Source organism: Bombus flavifrons, chromosome 6 (genome assembly GCF_040668555.2).
Source record: "Bombus flavifrons isolate JBK064 chromosome 6, iyBomFlav1_principal, whole genome shotgun sequence".
Taxonomy (NCBI): domain Eukaryota; kingdom Metazoa; phylum Arthropoda; class Insecta; order Hymenoptera; family Apidae; genus Bombus; species Bombus flavifrons.
This window is the reverse complement of record NC_138447.1, coordinates 778358-799229: the sequence shown is the minus strand read 5'-3', so window position 1 is coordinate 799229 and position 20872 is coordinate 778358. Positions and strand designations below refer to the sequence as shown.

Genomic DNA, 20872 nt, shown 5'->3' with positions numbered 1-20872 from the left:
AATGCAAAATCGTAAAACATTGTAGCGTCTTTAAGCATCTAAGTCGTGTGTAGCGAAGGGTCCATCGTAGACGTGCATATCGTTATTGGTTTCGCGCGCATGCAATCGTGTATGTGTACGCATACGAAGATCACGAAGGAATATATATCGACTCGCGTAGTCGCGACGCAAGGGCAGGGTCGTCGGCGTCGGCACTCGGCACTCAGCAGTGTCAGTACGCCTCGCGACGCCGATGGGACTTGTGTTCGTGATACACACTTAGGTTAGCGTTTAGTGTTCGCCAGCAGTAGCTTTTGTACAGTGTTTTAATCTATATACATACATATATATATACATACATACACGCGCGGGCACACACATACATATACACATATATATATTTTCTTAACCGATTGTTAAATTCGTGAACGGAAGAGACTGCGTAACCGATCGAATTTACAATACGTCCAGTTTGACCAACCACAAAGATTCATTGTATTTTCGTCTCAACGAATTGCTGAGAATAAGCCGGGTCCACGGCGTGTCGTTCACCTTCTCTGGGCCACGAGAAGAAAAACGAAATTTTTGGAAACTCCAAAAATACACTGTGATCTTTCCTACTAACCAATTTGTCCTTGTCAAGGTGTCGGTAGCTTTTTTCTAATTCCTATGAGTAGTCTCCTGGTGTAATCTCTATTCCTTATTTTACGACTCGATGTTAACCAGAAAAGCTCCTACAATCAGTCGATTGTAATCGCGAATTACATAGCAAGTGTCACGAGTAACGGTTGGCGTTTGCGACTGGAGAATAGAGAAAAGATATAGGGAAAGAAGAGAACAAGGAAGAGCCGAGTGAAAATGGGGTGCAATACGAGCAAGGAAAGTGTCCAGCCGGTAGGGGATGAAGCGAAGGAGGACGGGAAGAACGGCGGTGAGTAATCTACTTTTAATATTTATTTTTATATTTTCTAAAACATGATATCTGACAAATATGTTCACATTAGTCAGAATATGTATTTATGAGAAAATACATAATTACGTGGACATGCTAGTTTTTAATTAAACCGACAATGAAATGTGCTATGCAGCGTATACTATATAGAAATAAAAATACAGTATGTAATTTAATCAAAGATAATTTTAATGTGAGCACCGTAGTTCTGTGCGAAAAACATACGTTTCAATAGATGTTAGTGAGGGTCTAAGAGAATCGTAATAAATGAATCTCGTGGACTTTTTCGGTTTACATTGATGATAATTTATTGTAGAAGCTTTTAAAATCGTTTTCTACTTTTGGGAATTCGATGTTTCTAATTTGTTTCCGAGCTAATGAATTCAGGGAATAATATGATATTTTTGAATTAATTTGATGAAAGCAATACATTTTCGAAGAAATAATGTTCACGTAATATATCATTAAAATGAAATACGTACTAGCAGATATAAAATTACTTGCAACTAGTCGCGTTGGAGGTTAAGAACGTTTTGTCTAAACTCATTCAGAAGGACAAGCTTGCCAGTTCGTAAGAATGCGTGGAGTCGAATTTGATATCTTTCCCTTCGAAAGACGACTCGAAGAATTATTGGGTTTTCTCATCTAGGTTCTTGGTCGTCATTCGAAGTTGTTTAATCTTCGACTGATCATGGTTGTGGCGATTTTTGTCGCGAAACACGAGGAATACGGTGAGTAACGAAATCGTAATAAAATCGATCTGTGAACGCTGAGGCATTCGTATTCCGAATGATCCAAAATTCTCCGGAGAACAATTCAAGCATTCGAGCGAAGTTCGCAATTAAGAACTACTTTAATCTCACAGTCAGATGAACCATGTTTTAATGCTATTTTTATTTTTATTATTCGGTCTAAGAATTTGCAATATCAGTAGAATGTAAGTAAGTATTTTATTCATTTTATTTATTGTGCAACAAGAAATTTTTATAATTCAGAAATGATACCCTCCCTGTACTGAAATGCTTGCTGCCACATCCGCAAATTTTTCTTATGACTTTTGCATACTGAACGTGTTTTGTAATTTTTTATTTGAAGCACCTAACTTGTTTTCGATGTTTGTCGCATTAGAGCAAAGAGAATTCCTCTTTTCACGTAATTTGTTTGTAAGAGAGTTTTAATCGTTGAACCATCTTTTTGTTTCTTTTTTAATTGTTTCAATGTACCGTGTTTTGCAACGTTGACATGATACATCAATATTATTGACGTTGATGTAGTGACTCAGAAGAACTTCAAATGTCTCAAGCACCGCTCATTTAACCTTTTAATTGATTAATCAACTCGTGTTTTGTGATAAATAGTTGCATCATAAATATAGCGCTTATAAAAGAACTTTTTTCTTAGAGTACTGAATCACAATCAGGTATTGTCGCTATTGAACATTTGCTTATTAATTACAACTCACCAGAGAGTAATTAGATCAAAATGATATTCAATTGTTTGTTCATACGCACATGAAACATATATTAACATATAATCAATTATTAATTGATTGTTAGTTTAGTGTATGTATTGTCTTCGGTATACTTTTTCATTAAATAAAAATATACATGCGTATGAAACTGAGAAATTCAATGTATTAGGTCATCGGACAAATATTGTGGTTTTTCTGGGAATTGAGTTTAAAATAGAATTCGTCACGATAAATGTTTTATAAAAGGAAAATAGGAGACTTACTAGAAAGATAAGTAACAATCATAGAAAATATGGAAAGATACATATGACTGGCTAATTATTGATAGATACATAATTGTTTATATTTATTCAATGTACGTAGCGAAAAGTTATTTATTAAAAATACTTTCCACCAAAAAGTTTCAATATTTTAACCTATATCTCTTATCGATGAAATAAAACCTACTCTACTCGATTCTCATAAAGAAGAATTCTTTTCGATCCTTCGTCGTTGATGGAATAAAGACTCTCACGTGATATAACCAGTTGCCCAAGGAGGAAGTTAAAACCTCCAGTTACGTTGTGAAACGAAGGCTAGTATGTATGTGCATTTGTATATACTTAGATCTCTCGAATTACGAGCGGAGTTCTCGACCTTCTGCTTTTTCTTCACGCTTGGTTCGTGCATCGCATTAAGGCTGACTCGCGATTTCTATGTACATGCTGTCACACCGTTGATACTGATAAAGTCAGAGTTTCGAGGCTTATGAGCTTTACTTCAGAAAGCTCGATGTTGCATGTCACGGAAAAGGAAGAAGCCGACAACAAGCCGAAAAGGGGATATTCCCGGTTGAATGAAATGAAAATTCTCGGCACGGCTCGGACAGTAATATAATGTCACACCATACATTTCGTTTGGGTACTAGAGCACGAAATCTGTTCATACGCTGAAGTACGATATTTATAAGATCAGCGTCATTCACGTTCCTTGCCTTCTTTCTTGAGTAATAGAAAAATATCGTTTCGAAACCGTATCTTGTTTTTATTACGAAGCGATAAAACGCGTAACAAGTGCACAAAGTTATATCGGTAGTGTCATTAAAAATATGTAAAAGGAAACGCTATAACAAATAATTATCAGTAAAACATGAAATGAATTATCGATCGAAATTGTAATTTTACTTTGACATATATGCAGAATTTTATGCCTTCTGACTTTTTATCTGGAGCAAATCGGATAGGGAATTTTTTGTATCACAAACTCCTATTAAAATTGTTCCATTATACAAAATATGTCCGATACATATCAATACCCTCTACACTTCCTGTACAATCTTTTCCTATATGTTCCTTCTTCTTCATGTATTTAGTACAAAAATATAAATCTACAAATACAGGAGAAACAAATACATAATAGAGAAAACAAAATTATAAAATAAAATTTTTCATCGTACAGAATTTGATTACTCGTAAGTTCAAAACTGGTCTACGAAGGACCAGATATAATATTCATATATGTATATATTTTTAATCAACTGCAAAATTGTCATTTGTAAGATTCTATCAGAGAGAGAAATAAACGTGCAGTTTAGATATTTTTTAACCGATAAACGTGCTTCTCGTTGCATCTTATGGAAACAAGCAAGTATTACAGGTAGACGTATCTACGATCGAATTATATGTTTGTGAAACCCTCTTCCTCTTTGCAAAGGTAAGGCAATATTGGGCATATATATATGAAAATTTTATTCAAGTTGAGTAATTCTCGTTTTCCAACAGACTTTTTGAGATAGATACTATGGTATATGAAAGATTTCCTGTAATACGATACCATCTATTGATTTATACTTGCGATCACTTTTTATCGAGTAATATTAATGAATTCTGCAAAAGAAGGAAGTGTTGTTTTTATAGAATTCGAAGGATAAAAGACGGAGAATTATTTTATAGATATTTCTTTATTAGTAATAATACAGTATAGAATTTTGTATCGAAGATAAATCTTACTCTTTTTTAGATGCATTTTATAGAATTAAAACTACATCAAATTAAATCGTTAATTAAAGACATTTGAAATAAGATATTTGATATATGTATACACACATCTGAATAAGAGAATATAGTTTGATATAAAAAGTGAATCCACAGTTAAATGATACAGTTGTATGAAGTATCGAATATTAGATGAGACATACTTTTGTGAAATTCTAAAAATTACTCGAGCAGAAAGCCATCTCGGCGTTAGAAAGAGGAATTTACTTTCACTGTAACATAAAAAAATACATGCTGTGCTCACTTTTCTTTTTACGTCAGCAATAATGTGCACATTTTAGCAATATCAAGGCAATCGGCAGAAAGCAGAGGATGGATGACCAAGTTGTTTTGTACAGCATGCGTACACTGTATGTATTATGTACTTATCTTTTATTTCTTCGTAGTTTTTCTTTGCAACGAGATCCGTGTTTTGTGTCACGAACAGAAACTTCTTATGAATTATTCGACTCACCAGACGTAACTATTCTTCTTCCACTACGCTATTTCTTTTTAGATTATAGATAAGTGTCTTGTTTGTGTTTCCGATTTCTGTAATATTACATTTATTCGATACTTGTCACTTTATTGCTTGATTATCCTCGATGGGTTAAAACAGGTAACCAATCAAATACTAAATTTTATAATCATTCGATAATAAGATAATTTAATAATTTTCGTCAATATATAGCGACCAAACTATGTTAAGATAAAAGTAATGAATTATTCGTGTCACATTAAACGCATTTCCTCCCAATATAATTTACAAATAATCTAACATTGATAGAATTCATTCACATTTAAATATGAAGCAGCATAGAAACTGAAACACACACACCTTAACGCAATTTGATTATCCTTTAGGAACCTAGTTACATTTCTATTCGGTAGTCTAAGTTCCTATTTATCTAGTAACATACTACGATACTCAAGGTTTCTTAAATAAATAATAGATTCTTTCATGATCCCAAATATTTGGAATTAGAAGGGTCCAACCTTATCACGTGAGTAAGTTCGGGGTTCGACGAATTGGAGAATCGCGAAATTGGCAATAAATATTACTCGCTTCGGAAAATCGTGTTACCTTGTTATTCGCGTCGATCTTGTGAATAACAAAAGCACGACGAAACAATTTTATTTGTCTCTATAATATCTTCTTCCACCACTGATAGAAAGTGTTTTCCATGGTGAGTATGACTCGCGAGTAGTGACATTTTCTTAACAAACATGTTCTAGTGCTATTCCATCAAGATTTTGTCACTATCGGAAGTTAAGGAACGACCAATTCATGTGAACAGTGCTTAGTCTCAATGATATAATTTCTGCCTAAATGAAACAACACCAATGCATTATTCGAGACGCTCTACATTTTTCAGTGCGAAATTACATGCAAATTTTGTCACCCGATTTTTCGTTCGTTTTCTTGATAATCTTTTTTCATTACTTATATTTGTTCGTGACATTAAACATCGTACAATTAGGAAATTATAAAAATCTTTAAAAACTATTACGCTAGGTCGGACCGAAGAATTTTCTTTAGGGATTGTCTATTTATTCGAAAATTGTTATCAGCACTGTGGTCTTGAGATATCCGCTGTCAAGGGGTTAACAAAATGTTTAATCCTTAGACTATAGGCCGTTTAAAAACAAGCCGTTTTGTATAGTTAACCTGACATGTATGACCTGAAGATGATGACAGAATCGCATATACGGATCATATAAACACGCAACATTAGGTATTACAAAAGAAAAGTACATATATATAATACTGGAGAAGTGAAATATTATAATAGTTCAGTAACAATACCATTAAGGTTTAAATATAACGATGTGATTAAAATTTTATTTTATACGACATTGCATATGCATCGACTTAAAACAATACATATTAAATGGTAGGAATGCGGAAAATAGTCTTCAGTTCTTGTATTCAGTTCTTTTGGTGTTTGTTCCGGTTTGTTGGCTCCATTTGCGTAAAATCGTTGTTTTACGCTCCTTTATTTGTAGGAAGATCTTAAGCAGAGAATCGAGGAAATGCAAACAACATCAAGGAACGATTATTTATTTTCTTTGCCGTGATCGGTTACTGTTGAACGCGAGAACCAAGCTTCGAAAAACCCGATGAAACTTCCCCAACGATGTTCAGGTCCCGATGGGAGATCGCTGAAATATGGCAAACGTAAATAATAAACTGAATAACATACGATACAACAATATGAAACAATGTACTCTTCGCTTAGTTACAACCCTACTTTTCGCAGCACTTAAAGCAGAAAAAATTCCTTAAAGTCAACTGTTCACGGTGTGCACCACCGGGTGCATCTTTCGTTATTCAATAAATTCAAAGGTTATTTCGGTGAATACTGCAGAATTTATCTAGAATTTAATTTATATATTAGCTTGAAATTCTTTTGACCACATTCACGCTGGTTATGTGGTAACATGTTTTTGATAACGACGAATCGTGTCGTAATATACTTGGGAAAAAGTATTGTTTCTTTTTATTATACAGAATGCATCACAAGACAAGAGAGTGACCTACAAAAAGATTTTTGATATCAATGGTACATATATACTCGTATGATATGAAGAGGGACATATGGTGCTAAAATGTTTTTAAAGAATAATCTACTGTTTTACTACAGGGTCAATGTAACTCGTTATATAATTCTTAATTAATATCTAGATCGCATAGTTATGGCACTTGTAATACACAATCTAAATATTTAGAAGGCTTGTCGATAATGCACAGTTACCAACGTTTTTATGTCTTATCAGAACGACATTAAAATCGTGGAATTAAATTCGGTGATAAAGACATATACATACGCACATATGTATTTGAGACAAATATAGTAGATGTTATACGAAAGATAAAGCTCGTGCAATCAATTATTTTGCGTGTTTGTCGAGAACAGAGTTCCGTTTCGACTTTCTTTCGACTTGCCAAAGCCGACACGTAGCAGCGAATAATGTATTTATTCTACTGATTGTGAGTAGTGGTGGAGCGGCGTGGCGGTTAAGTGGAAAAGTGCCAAACTGTATCAGCCAGCCGTAGAGTTTATTGCAGCGACACTTACAAATTGATTATTCCGCGTACAAAGCGATTTTAGGCGTAAAATGGCAATGTCCAATTTTCTCTACGCACGTGAAAATCTTTTGTATATGTTTCGAACATTTGACGATTTGGACATTTTTTATTTGGAAAACCCGAAAATAAATTCATTCGCTACGTTTCACGCTCTCTCCAGCTAGAACGCAAAAGTTTTTTATTTATATTTAGCTGAAACGAATGAAAGTGATATAAAATATTTATTGTTATTATTTATCGAAGAAATTAATAGGTGTTTTTGTCGTTTTTCGTAAGAGTTCATCGATCTGTTCGCGTGATAACTTTGGTTCTTTCTAAGTCTTTCTAAAATTACGTCGTATAAAAATTAACGAGGGTTACAATCGATCGTATAATCGCAGTCATGTAAATTATATTCGCATAATAAATTCCTACTAAGCACGTGCGGTCACCGAGCATGCGTTCTTTCGGCTCGATTGAATGAATCAGCGCAGAAAATAGTTTGGAAACGAACACGAACTACGAAATTACATGGTGCTCTGACTGTAGAATGTAGTATCAACTTCAGGAACTTACATGTAAGTTGGAAAAGGCTTTCAGGCTAGACCATATACGTATGTATGTATGTATGTACATATAATTTGTGAAATAAAGGGAACAATTCCATTAAGTTTCTCCAATCTGTGGCGTGGATTTGAAGAGATTCAAGTGTGTACTTCACACTGATCCCTCTAAATCTTTGGTTTTGACATATGCTTATTTTCGGAGTATCTACATATATGTATAACATTTACACGGGACAAATAATAGCGTACATTTGAAATGATTAACTTATGAATGCAGATATACGTAAACTTACAAATTAATCGGTAAGATGTCTTGTGGTGTCGAGAAAAATCGCTATTTGTTCTACCGATCTCCTCCGTTACACGATGCATCGGTCGTGTGCTTTTTTGTGATAACTGTCATGTATTCTCTATGTAAGTTTATACAAATAAGTTTCGTATTACGGAGTTCTTCGAAATCAATCGATCGTGATACACCCACGAGTTCAATTAACTCAAGGCCGCATTGATTCGAGCGCGAACACGCGGAGCATCGATTAACCGGCTCTCCATTCGATCGATGCGCTAGTCGAGTGCTCGCAGCCACGGACATTCAACCTTTTTGAATAATTACCTGAATCAACCTAATGACAAGCAACAGCGTTCGCTTCGATTCCCATTTCGACAATGTGACAGACAAGAACGCAGCTTGTTTTCATACTTACTTAGCTTTGCCATTTTGCTGATATCGTAGTACACCAGTTTTAATACTCCCAATCCTGATATTCGCAAATGAATATCATTTGTTGCATTCAATTTACGTTTTTTACGTTCAATTTACGGTAATTTTTTATGAATTCGCGTAACCCTCGTATTCAAGAACCTAAATTCATTTATCTTAGGTAGAGACACATATAGTTGAAAACTTATTTTATGGCAAAAGGTTATATATTTGCGAGCAATTCATATGGAACTACATATCTCGCGCAGTTCGCGTGCGAAGCTTGACCTCCTTTACGACATCCCTAAGATACGCCGCTATGTTTATGAATCCGACAATAACGCCGTTTAACTGGATTCATGCGAACGGGCATGGTAACAGCGTCAGCAACCAGAAAAAAGTTGTAACTAACTTTGTTCGGCTATTTCAGGTAAATTTGTAATGCTCGGGGCGTTGTAGTGCATATGATATTAGTGAATAATTTACATGGTATCGTTGAAGTTGCGTAGTAGCAATGTAACAATATTCTTTGTATGTATTAGTTACATCTTCAGGTAGAAGTAAACTAATAGCGCTAGAGACATGCTTATCTAATAAGATAAAAGGATAGATGAACCTTGCAGGCACGAAGGGGTTAGATTGAGCAATTACTTGCACCAGAAAATACATACGTATGTGTACAACCATTCGTATTATGAGTGTAGTCTGTTATTTAATAGTACTATCGAGATAAAGACGTCTTGTTGAAAAAATAAGTTGAAAATATGGAATAAAATTCTGTTTTCGAGAAAACGGAATGAGAAAAATATAGATACTAGAGTATTATATTTTTCATAGTACATATGTATTTGAAAGAAATTTCTTTTCAAGCACGTTAGTTGATACCTCTTGAAGGAGGTCAGAGTTTAAAGTAGGCTAAAATGTCTATAATAGCCAACTGTATAAAATCTAGAGGATCGCTATTTTATCTATTTGTATGCTTGTCAAATTAACATCTCGTGTAATAACATTGTTCAGAAATTGCGTTAATTCGTTTAGAGTAAAAGATCTTTATTCTCGTCATTAATTCTAAGCTCGTTGACAATTAGGATGGAATTCGATCGTGAAGCAAGAAACGTTCGTGTGCTCTCGTGTTTTGAAACCATTTTGAGTTTATAGCTCGAAATTAATGCTTTATATGGATAGGCTCGGGCGTTAGAGATTTCCTACAGGATCGTGGTTTTTGATATTTGGCAACTTCTCTTTAATTTTTTGATAAAAACAGAAAAATTGAAAAAACAAAGATTAGTTGCGAAGTTGAAATAGGGGAAGTTTGAGTTTCGTTAGAGCGAAATTCGGTTTCTTATTTCAACTCGAGTACAAAGTTGCTTTTTACACGTACAAGCACGTAATCGTGCTACAGATAACCGATTCAAATTTCACAGGATGTTTTAACGAAGACAAAGTATACTGGGATATCAAATAAATTAGTCGTGTATTTCATAACATTCTAATTTATCGGCATTATGAATCAGTTTGTGTAAGTTTAAATGAAGTGCTTGGGAAATATCATTTAAGATTAGTGCTCCTCATTATGATATATTTAGTAGCTGTATTTTAATTTGAACTTTTTGAAACGAGTTACCCGTTAATTGCAATGTAAATTAACATGACTGGGTGAAATGATTTCGAAATTTTCGCTTAAATCGTGGTTAGATGAAATTTAAAATTTTCTATTAACATGTAGGATAGATAAACATGTGGATAACGAGAGAAATTTATATTTCACGACGAGTTTTTTTTCTCGTGGTATAATAAATATAAAAAAGGGATGTGAAATACTACATCAAAATCTTTCTTGACCCTCGAATGTAAAATTTATGTTTATGTTAAAAAGCACTATAAGTCGAATATAGGTATGCATTCCATTGAAAGTGGATTCTAGTAGAAGGAAAGTAGATAAAAAGACAAAGTACCATATTCTTTTAGATAAACTAAAAGATAAATTTCCATATTCTCTTCATGACAGAAATACAGGTTTCAAAAAAATATGTTATATTATATTTTGGAAATCTAAACTGAAAAAGTCATATTCGACGTTTACGTATATGGTATTGAAATTTGAGTAATTTGGCGAACATAAATAACAGGCGAGTGGTTCTTTAAGCTCATAAGGAGTTCAAAGTCGGTCGTAAAGAAACACGCCTATTGGTGTGAATTTCATCGTTGCAAAACCATTAACATTTCTAACGATACAGTAGTTTCCAGTTGGCTTCAAAGAATTTCATAGCTGGCGGTAACTTGTGTCTTTATGACGTCTAACGCTACGTCTAGTGTACTGCGTAGTGCTTAAACAGAAGATGTAGAAAACGAGGATTGGTTGGAGAGAAGTAGAAGCGTGTATAAGTGGAGCACGAGCCATGAACCGAATATTAACACAATGAATTGTCGTCAGGTGGTTATAACTATGTATACATGTATATACTAGGATGCACAGGTCGATGAAATTAATAGCGGTGCAACAGCGGCAGTGACAAAAGAGAAACTTTTATTCCTTCTCTTTTTTTGGTTATACCTTACAACTCAATTTTCCGGAACATATCTTTGAGTTGAAAAAATTAGAGACTTTCGTGGACTCTATTTTAGGAAGCCTTTTATATCACCGAATATTATGTTTTTTGACAGTATTATACTATAGCTAGTATTGCAATTTAATTTGTATTTTTAAATAGTTACAACAAGGCGAAATTATTTTTATCTTTAGATCGCAGTCTTTTTTGGTACTGTCTGTTAGCGCAGATCAAAATGCAGTGGATTGAAATGATGTAAGTTGACGAGAAACTATTACGAGTCTCGTTTATTTTGTGAACAGAATTTCTACATTTAGTTAATATAACGTATATTTAGGATATATTTACTGAAGTATCCTTTGGCGCTATCAGATGGATTTTCGAGGTCTATAACCGCACGTCGATTGTCTAGTGTTTCTCTCTTAGCTATTTGGTTCGTGTCGTTGATCTATGAAGCGATTCGCTTAATTCCCTATTCGGTTTTCGATTGTTTTCAAAAGTTTACGATTCGCAGATCAGACAAACTGATACAAAACACGTAAAACTAAAAAAGAAATAACAATGGTAAATTTCACCTGAATGGCTAAATTTCACCTGAGAGCACATCCCTGCAGAGAGAGATAGTGAGAGTGAGTGAGAGAGAGAGAGAGAGAGAGAGAGAGAGATATTTACGAATTCACAAATTTAGTGTTATTTTGTGGCATCCAATAATGTGACTCTCTTGGGATTGAAATATCTAAGAGCCTGAAGGTTCCTGTTTTTATCGTTTCATTCTTTAATTACATCGCGTTTAATTCCGTCAGCTCCTTCCTAGAGTCGGTAACGGTCTTCAAAATAATCAATCTCTTTAAGGCGATAATAATATTTCCCTTTCGACGAGTCAATCTGACAGCCTTGTAATTGCCGCGAATAATGTCGTTAAATGGTGGAACATTCACAAAATAAGTAATGTCGTTTTTCAATTATAGAAGAAAATGAACATCTGTAATAGAACATGTATTATAAACACAACATTTTATCATGAAAATATGTATTCTTTCCTTTTCTATCTGGATTCTTTTATAATTTAATTTTTTGGCTCATAAAAGATATCATTTTTAATACCTAATTATTTCCTAATTACTAAGAGATCGTTATGGCAATTAGGTGTTGTAGTGGCGCTCACAATGAGAAGATCGTAGTAACATGGTAAATTACAAGAAATTTCCAAGATGAGGATTAAGAAATGAGGATTACGTTTCATAGATAATATACGGCGAAAGTTCTGCGAAGAACTAAAATTAACCTCTTCGGTAAGATGCTCGTCCATCGCGTAGTGCCACTTGACGGCCGTGAGCAAGAGCGATTGCATAGCGTTACTGTACACTTTAGTCGATACTCTGCCGATTATAGTCGACGCTAGTACCGAAAAGATTAAAGCGATGATTTTGTATAAGAAAATCAATAAATTTAAACTAATGGAACAGTAAAATCGTCATAGAGATACAAAGATAGAGTGCGTGAGCGAGAAGAAAAAGCGATGTAGGAATAAAAAGAGAAATAAAAAGTGTCCTTGTCTAATAACGCACGCACATTTGTACAGTAAATATGTAAGTGTAACACCGATCAATCAACGGCGTCAGTGTGCATGTCAGATAAGACATGGACAAAAGAGACCTCTATACAGCGTTCTCTTTCTATTCCCATATCGCATCCATACTTACACTTTGTACGGTAACATAGAGACTCGCGTACTCTATCTTTATATCTCTATGTAAATTGCAAATATAACAAAACAACTATAAAACTAACGAAATATCGCGATAGTTCGCTTCGAAACAATTACCAAACGAAGAACTAACGCGATAAAAAGTGATAGGAACGAAATAATATTACGGTAATTCTAAAACGACCACACAACGGAATAACGTCAAAACAGTTACAAAATGACCAAATAATAGAACGACATATCTAGTCAACGATTTCAGTTCACAAAACTTCGGTCCAACGAAACAGTCACAACCTTGACGGAACATAAAATCACGTCTCTTAAATTGGTTGAAAGTTTTCGAACGTGCGTTTTCCCACCAATCGCAATCGGAAGGCTAAAATAGCAGCAAAACATAACATTCTGAGTGGCATCCGGGCACGCTCCTTGGATGGACGAGTAAACCTTGACACGCATCACGTGTTCGGTATTCGGGGCAAAACAATTCGCGATATTTCCACTGAATTTCAAGCCCGATCTCCATTCCAGTTTTGGTCGGTTGAAATAACCGCGAGAATAGTCGTTGGCTATTGCGTGACTAACCAGACGAGCCGGAAATTTCGATCATATGACAGTGCAAGTGAAGGTACTTGGATTACCTTGCCCAAGCTTGTTACAAAGCCGTTCTTCTACGACTTTCTCTTCTTGTCATTGGGAAGAAAGCGCCAGTAACTCCCGTTAGGTTCACGTTAGGTGTTTGAAAAACACGTTCGTGCGCGAACTAAATGAATTATTTATACGATCGTTACTGGTCGCAATAAGTTACCTTAATAGACACGCCACATTTCCATCGACAATTCGTACGTGAGATCGAGAGAAAAGATCGTTGTCTCGAGCGAACTCGTTATTACGAAAATGTAATTAGGCAGTAGGAGGAAACACAGAGATAGTTGATGTCCTTCGAGACAATCCACGGTATGGATAACCCCGTATCATCGATATTTTATACCTAATATACTAATTTTTGTCTGTCATTGTTTCTCTTTCTTTGCTATACATATCCGATATATCTGTTTGAGTCCCAAGCAGCGCGATCGCGCTGTTTCGATTTTGTGTGGAAAAGTTCCAGTACATTTGAACGCTACGGACGACTGATAGTATTTTGTATTTCATTGTTATCTTCTTAATAATTATTATTGAACAAAACTTGAAATATTTATAAACTAATAGTACGCATATATAATAATATATATGTATTTCATAAAATAACAAATATGACGAACGCTTTGCGCCGCTTGATTATCTTCGCAATCGATTAAGCACTATCGCGCTGTTCGGGATTTTTCGACCTTGTTTTTTCAGTGACCCCTGGGACTCAAACGGATATACAGCAACGTATTGTTGCGTGCTCGGAATTAAATACTGATTGAATAAGAACGACCAAACTTTTCAATGTGAAATATTTTTTTATTTATCTTATGTATGAAAAAGTTATATTTAATTATTGGAAAGAAATTAACGTATCGGATTCTCATTTACATGTTTTCCGTTATTTACATTGCTTTCTCGTCAAATTATTCAACGAGCTCCTCGTTCACTCTGAAATAAATTATGCCGATCATATCGCTCATTTTAGATGGCCTATCGAACGATTTATGTTCGATTCTGTGTTTGATTGCCGGCAAATGATTTGTAAACGGTTAATTGATTCGACAGTTTGGTATATTCGAGTCAGAGCGATTTCCTCTATCGGAGCTATATCTAAAAATTAATTTCAAATATGTAATTACGAACATTCTAAACACGACACGTGTATCATTTCGTTATGCAGCTACGTAAATGCAAAATTACAATTTCCTGCGGTTTCGAGTAAATATTAGCTTAATGGTATTTTGCGTTAAATTCTTGGAGAAAAATATGTAAATCATTTTTATGTGGACGTATCTTTTCCTGGGAACCCTGTAAACTGTAAATTATTGCTTTAATGGTAACAAATAGTTGATGACACATTCGTGTGGATATAACGTTCGTCTGAGATATTTCGTGTCGAAATTTTCGCACATGTGTATATAAAAACTTTTCGTAGAAATCATACTTATTGCTATTATCTTAAACTATATAAGTTGAAGATGTCGCGATTAAACCAAAGGACGTCTGTATGTTGATTGACGCGACATTTTTCCATTTTTGTATTCATGTATATAGGGTATCTGAAAAATGAGATTTTATGAAAAATATTTCGTAATAAAAGTTAATTCATAAATAATGAAATATATGTTGCAACTTTTGATCAAAGTAAACGCATCGTTCAAATCAATAAAATTGGGAAGTCATTGAGGAGAGAGTGTAAAAGAGAGAGTGTAAGAGAGAGAGAGAGAGTTCGTGAAATTCGTACAATTTCAGAATGTAATATTTAATAAAATTGATGCAAGAAGATAATGAAATGATTAATTATAAATAATTTATCAGTAGCCAAATGTCTATGGGAAAAACCAAGCCGGATTGAAAAAATAACAAGCATATTAAGACAATATAGAGATATCTAATTTGGCCGGGAGTGTAACAACAAATAATATTTTCTATTACGTGAAACAAAATAGTGGCTGCGGTACCTGTACAATTTGATTTGTTCGTACTTGTATTATACTTATATCAGCAGGGTCTCTGGTGGTTTGGAACCTATCTAAAATTTAAAACTGTAGTTCCTACGTGTCTCCAACTGTACCAAAAACCATTGTTGTTCACTTTGCGAGTATGCACTAAACTGAGACAAAGCATTCGGCTAGTACAGTTTTGCTGCCGAAAATAGAGATCCATGTGCCTTAGACTACTAGAGACCTTATACTAGAGTACATACCACAATGATACACGCGTATTATTCAATCCAAAGTAGTCACTAATAACCTCGTAGTTGATGCGATTATAAATAAACAAATAGGAAAAAGAAAATAGAGATAGCATGTAACTAAAGAATTATTAGATACGACTTAAAGGCAGAGGCTGCGGGTGAAAATTGACGCGTATGCAAAAACATGAACAGTGTCGACATACAAAAACGAGTGCTAGTAACAATTTTTGTTACTCCTGAGCGAAACAACTGAAAACTTTCGTATATATACAAAAATATAGAACCTTGAATTGTTAACGTGAAATTATTACTAAATACTCCGAGGAAGAAAAATACTAGCTTAGATAATAACGAATTATATACAGGGTGGTTGGTAACTGGTGGTACAAGCGGAAAGGGGGTGATTCTACGCGAAAAAAGAAGTCGAAAATATAGAATAAATTCTTTTTTTTAATTTTCTTTTTTTTTTAATTTTTCCATCGAGACAACGATCTACAGTGAGATCCGTTATAACGAGACGTGATAAAGTGCACGCGTACCGAGCGAAAATTCAAAGTCGATTTTCTCGAAAACAAAGTCCCAAACGAAAAATTTTTATTCTATATTTTCGACTTCTTTTTTCGCGTAGAATCACCCCCTTTCCACTTGTACCACCAGTTACCAACCACCCTGTATATAGATTATAGATAATATCGTAATTGGAATACGAACATGATGGATAGAACAAAAATCTCTTTTTAGACTTTTAAAGAAGATGATATTCCTTTTGAGCTCTTTTTTGGAAACATCTCTTTCCAGATTATAAAGAAGAAATCTTTTCTGCTTTCTTTAGACAAAATTTCTTTTCTGTATTTCTACGAATATTTCCTAGATGTTAGATAAAAGTCTTTGTTACGACGTTCGGTTTTGTAATATAAAATAAAACTCCTTCCTGCAAATTGTATATAAAAAAAATCTATTCGCACGTCAGATTTCGTGAACTATTTGTGGGAACTTTAGATTTAGTAGAGAAGTTGTAAATACGCAATTGGATAGGTAATGGGCGAGGATTACGTTTCGATAGCGTTGTCAGTTCTGATTACGTACATAGGAAAACAACAGTGGTATAATTTCCCTGTTACCCTTTGATCGATGACAATGTTCCGTTTAGCGAAGAGTCGATATCACGAAACGGCACACCATTAATCCAGTTGGATTAATATATTTTTGAAAACAAATTGATAGTAGAAATGTTTTTGTATGATATAATTCGGAACGATATTTAGAGCGAAATAAGCGACTTTGAAATAATCTTTCTCCGATGCTTCATAAACAAAATATGGAGTAAACGAAAAAGAGCGACATTTTTTTACATTTCGTTTTATACCTTAAGAATTATTTTTCGTACATGCAAAAGTTTCAGTAGGATGTTGTAGCTAATGAAGTTATTTGTAAAACGAGATAAAGTTGTTCCATTTTCACAGCAGGCAGTCAGAGGACATCGGCGCAGCCTTCGCACCGCTTCTTAATCATATGTGCGAAAACTGTAATTCATGGAAAAAATCGCAAACTTTGTAAACGTATTTCTGTCCCTTATGGGTGTTCAATTGATATAAAAAAATCAACATACAATACAAGTAATAAACTGTGAAACGACGCCTGTTTCACCCCCTAATGTTTAATAGTTCAGCGTTCGCGACTTTTTGAAAAAAAATCTATCTCTGAGCCAATCAGTTCTATTGTTGCTGAAAACATGTTTTATTTTTAAATTACGTGGAATAATTAAAACAATCGGTAAAAACAGGTTCCACAACGGTAGGACGTAAAGTGGGAAAATAATAGCATTTTACAACTAAGCAAAAGTAACCATCAACATGTTTTAGCATCACAAGCGTTTGAATGAAAAGATATTATCACACTTGCATATCAAAATCCAGATCTTCCAGATAGCGTACGAGCTCAAGGGATAAAGTAAGATAAGCTCATACACTTTTATTGTAAATTTTAAATTTCCAGTTTTGTAAGTTGACAAATTGATTGTGAGAAAACTAATAGACGGATCGATTCGAAATTTGGTACCTATTTTAAAATGACTAGAACTTGCTTATCTCAGAGCCTCAATATTGGATGACAATTTTAACGTACGGTATAAACGACTTAAGAAAAGTATTTTCTTCTACTTCTTACTAATTCGTAATCTTTCAATTTTATTCACTTTACAGATAATTTCATTAGCTGTAACTTTCCATTGAAACCTTTTCACGTACAATAAATAGTTTTTAAGTTTTATAAAGCGAGATATAAAAGAAGGTAGTGCTTTTTTTCGTTTAATCGATATTTTGCTTATAAAGCACCGGCGGAAAATTCGCTTATTTTGTTTTAAATATCGTCCCGAATCATACCACGCAAAACCATTTATACTATCAATTTCTTTCTGAAATCATCTATTTTAGGCTTAATTCGGCTGAACTACATGGGAAGATCGTTAAAACAGGTAAGAAGAGGTAGATGCATGAATCGTGATTGCGCGCAAATAAATGTGACCAAATTTCTTTTCTTTTCTTCTGGTAAGTCGGCTAACATCGATTTCATTCTGCTGCAATTACAGCTGGCAATAACTCGAAATATAGGACAACAGCCTTGTGGAGTTTGTTCATGGGTGCCCGACTGTCTCGCGTGGTCTACGCTCCACCGACGACCACACCCGTCTTTAAGCACGTAACTGGATGAAACCTAATTTCTACGAATTCAGAATGGAATTTCATAATTTAGTAAAATCGATAGGAATTCGATGAACTTAAATTCTTTCCGCATCACTATATTGACTCGTTGCTTTCCTTCCGAATTTTCAGTAAAACTTGGTCCTTCATCCTATACCGTTATTTGAGAGTATCGAATACAATTGATATTTCATTTCTCTCAATTTCGAATATGTTTTGGCATTTACTTAATCCTATATTGGTGTTATAGGATCATAGGGGATGCAATAATTTTAGTTGAATATTTTAATAGGGAAAGCGTTATTCGCTTGCACTTGATTGTTTGCGTTTTTCTTTAACAACATCTTATACTTTTCTAAATACGACCTGTAATTAAAAAAGGTGTTGGTATAGTTAATTCAAGATCTATAAAAATGAAATATTAAAGCGGATTACAAATGACTTAATTACAATCTCCATCTCCGTTTTCAAATGAAGCTTAATGGAAATGGAAAATACCGAAATTTTGATTTTCATATTGTACTTTTTTTATAAGTCTCTAGAAAATTCAATTTTAAATTATCTATTAATTGCTTAACTTATTTGTCCGAGTACACGATCGTTAAATATTTGAGTGGTTTTTATTGCTTGACCAAAATTAATTTCGATTTGCAGAGTTGTAATTGTCTCTGATACTATTTAGTTGCATTGATCGCGAATTCTTAAGAAACGTGGTAGTTAATTGACTGTTAGTTGTTAGTTATTGTTATTGGTATTATTTTTGATATTTAGTGAATATTTGAAAACGAGATGTAACATGTATATGAGGTTATGTATCGATCATTTGAGGATTTGATGCGACCAATTTATAGGTAGGCCGAATATGACGAATTCAAGGGAGGATATGGTTAGAATTATTGATATTCTCTCAAGCGAACTCAGATTAGCCGCGAATCGTAAAATCTTGATGTGAAAGATTAAATTTATATGTATATTGCATATTATTCTAAATCGAAACTCTTAGTTTATATATCTTGCATATCCATGAATTTTAAACATGAATATATTTACTTTTCTAGAAATATTTGTGCGCAAAGTAATTAGAAAATTATTTTAAAGCCCTGATAATGTAAAAGATGTAAACAGAGTTTTTAATTGTATCGTCTTAATTACATTACATCGCCACTTTGTTAATTTATCATTAAACAAGTATTTACAGGAGTGTTATAATAATTAGAAATATTGGATTACACGTTTAGTTTTTGTATTCCATGCTGTTGAAACGAATTTCATTATTCTCACGATTGTGCGAATAAACTTTATAAGAAGGCATGAATAATGAAATTATAACACCTTTAACAATTATTCGTCGGTTATATAATATGTGTTTATCTGAGTACATAAGCTGGTGTGCCACTTCGAATATTAACGTCTTTTTCTCGTGTCGGTCTGTCTATTGATTTGCCAGCATCAGCACTCTAGAATAACATTTCTTTTCTTGTGGACACTGGGGTGAACGTTCTTTAACCTTTGACTTTTCGCTTTAAGCTTCTCAAAGAAGTCGTTAGCCATCCGACACTTGGCACCTCGACAAGCTCGTCAACCTCGAACACTGAATACCTAGTTATATGACGAAGTCGCGATTATCTCTCATTTCAAAGGGAAGTAGCCAGATAAGGACGGGTTCATTGGAATTCGATATTATTTAATTCGTGGATATCGTTTATGAACTTGATACATGATAATCAGCTACGTATGTGTTTAGCGATAAAGAATCTTTGCTTTGCGCTTTGTGTATCTCCGTGTGATGTTTTATTTTGAAAATTATTATAGCAGAATAGATAGGTTAAAAGCAAATACGTAATATCTACGAACGCTTTCAATTAATATTCGTTAATATAGAAAAAAAACGCGACTAATATTTTATTGTATGAAAGGTTCGTGAAATTCAATCCAGTACCGGTGGTATTGATATTGATCATCAAACAAATGATGTGACTGTTTGACGCGCATCACAAACTAGAGATTGCCGAAAATATCGATACACTCGTTTAAACGATGCATTTCGTTACGCACCACTTATTCTCGACAAATTGAATATTGTTTGCAAATGCGATTAATCGCAATATAATTAATTCATAAATAACAATTTGAACAATGTAAAGTCGCGTCGCGATATGTTGTTTGGCGATTATCTTTTTCCTTAGAAATGTAGAATTTATCATCATTCATTATTTTATTTTTGATGAAGTACGATAGATTCTACATATAATCTTCGTACAGCCACAGAATTCAAAACTGAAACTTTTAGTCTTTATGTGCTCATGTTTATAATTCCTGTGTTTCGATATCCGAAATAC

The 20872-nt window shown here is 34.0% G+C and overlaps 1 protein-coding gene across 1 annotated transcript in view; it reads left to right on the top strand.

Moving 5' to 3' along the window:
* Positions 1-209: 209 nt before the first annotated feature.
* Positions 210-20872, top strand: part of igl (IQ calmodulin-binding domain containing protein igloo) — an 83713-nt gene continuing 63050 nt past the window's right edge. The window contains exon 1 of the mRNA XM_069115633.1: positions 210-910. Within this exon, the coding sequence (XP_068971734.1) occupies positions 838-910 (73 nt within the window). The 5' untranslated portion in view covers positions 210-837. The remainder of the gene's footprint in view (positions 911-20872) is intronic.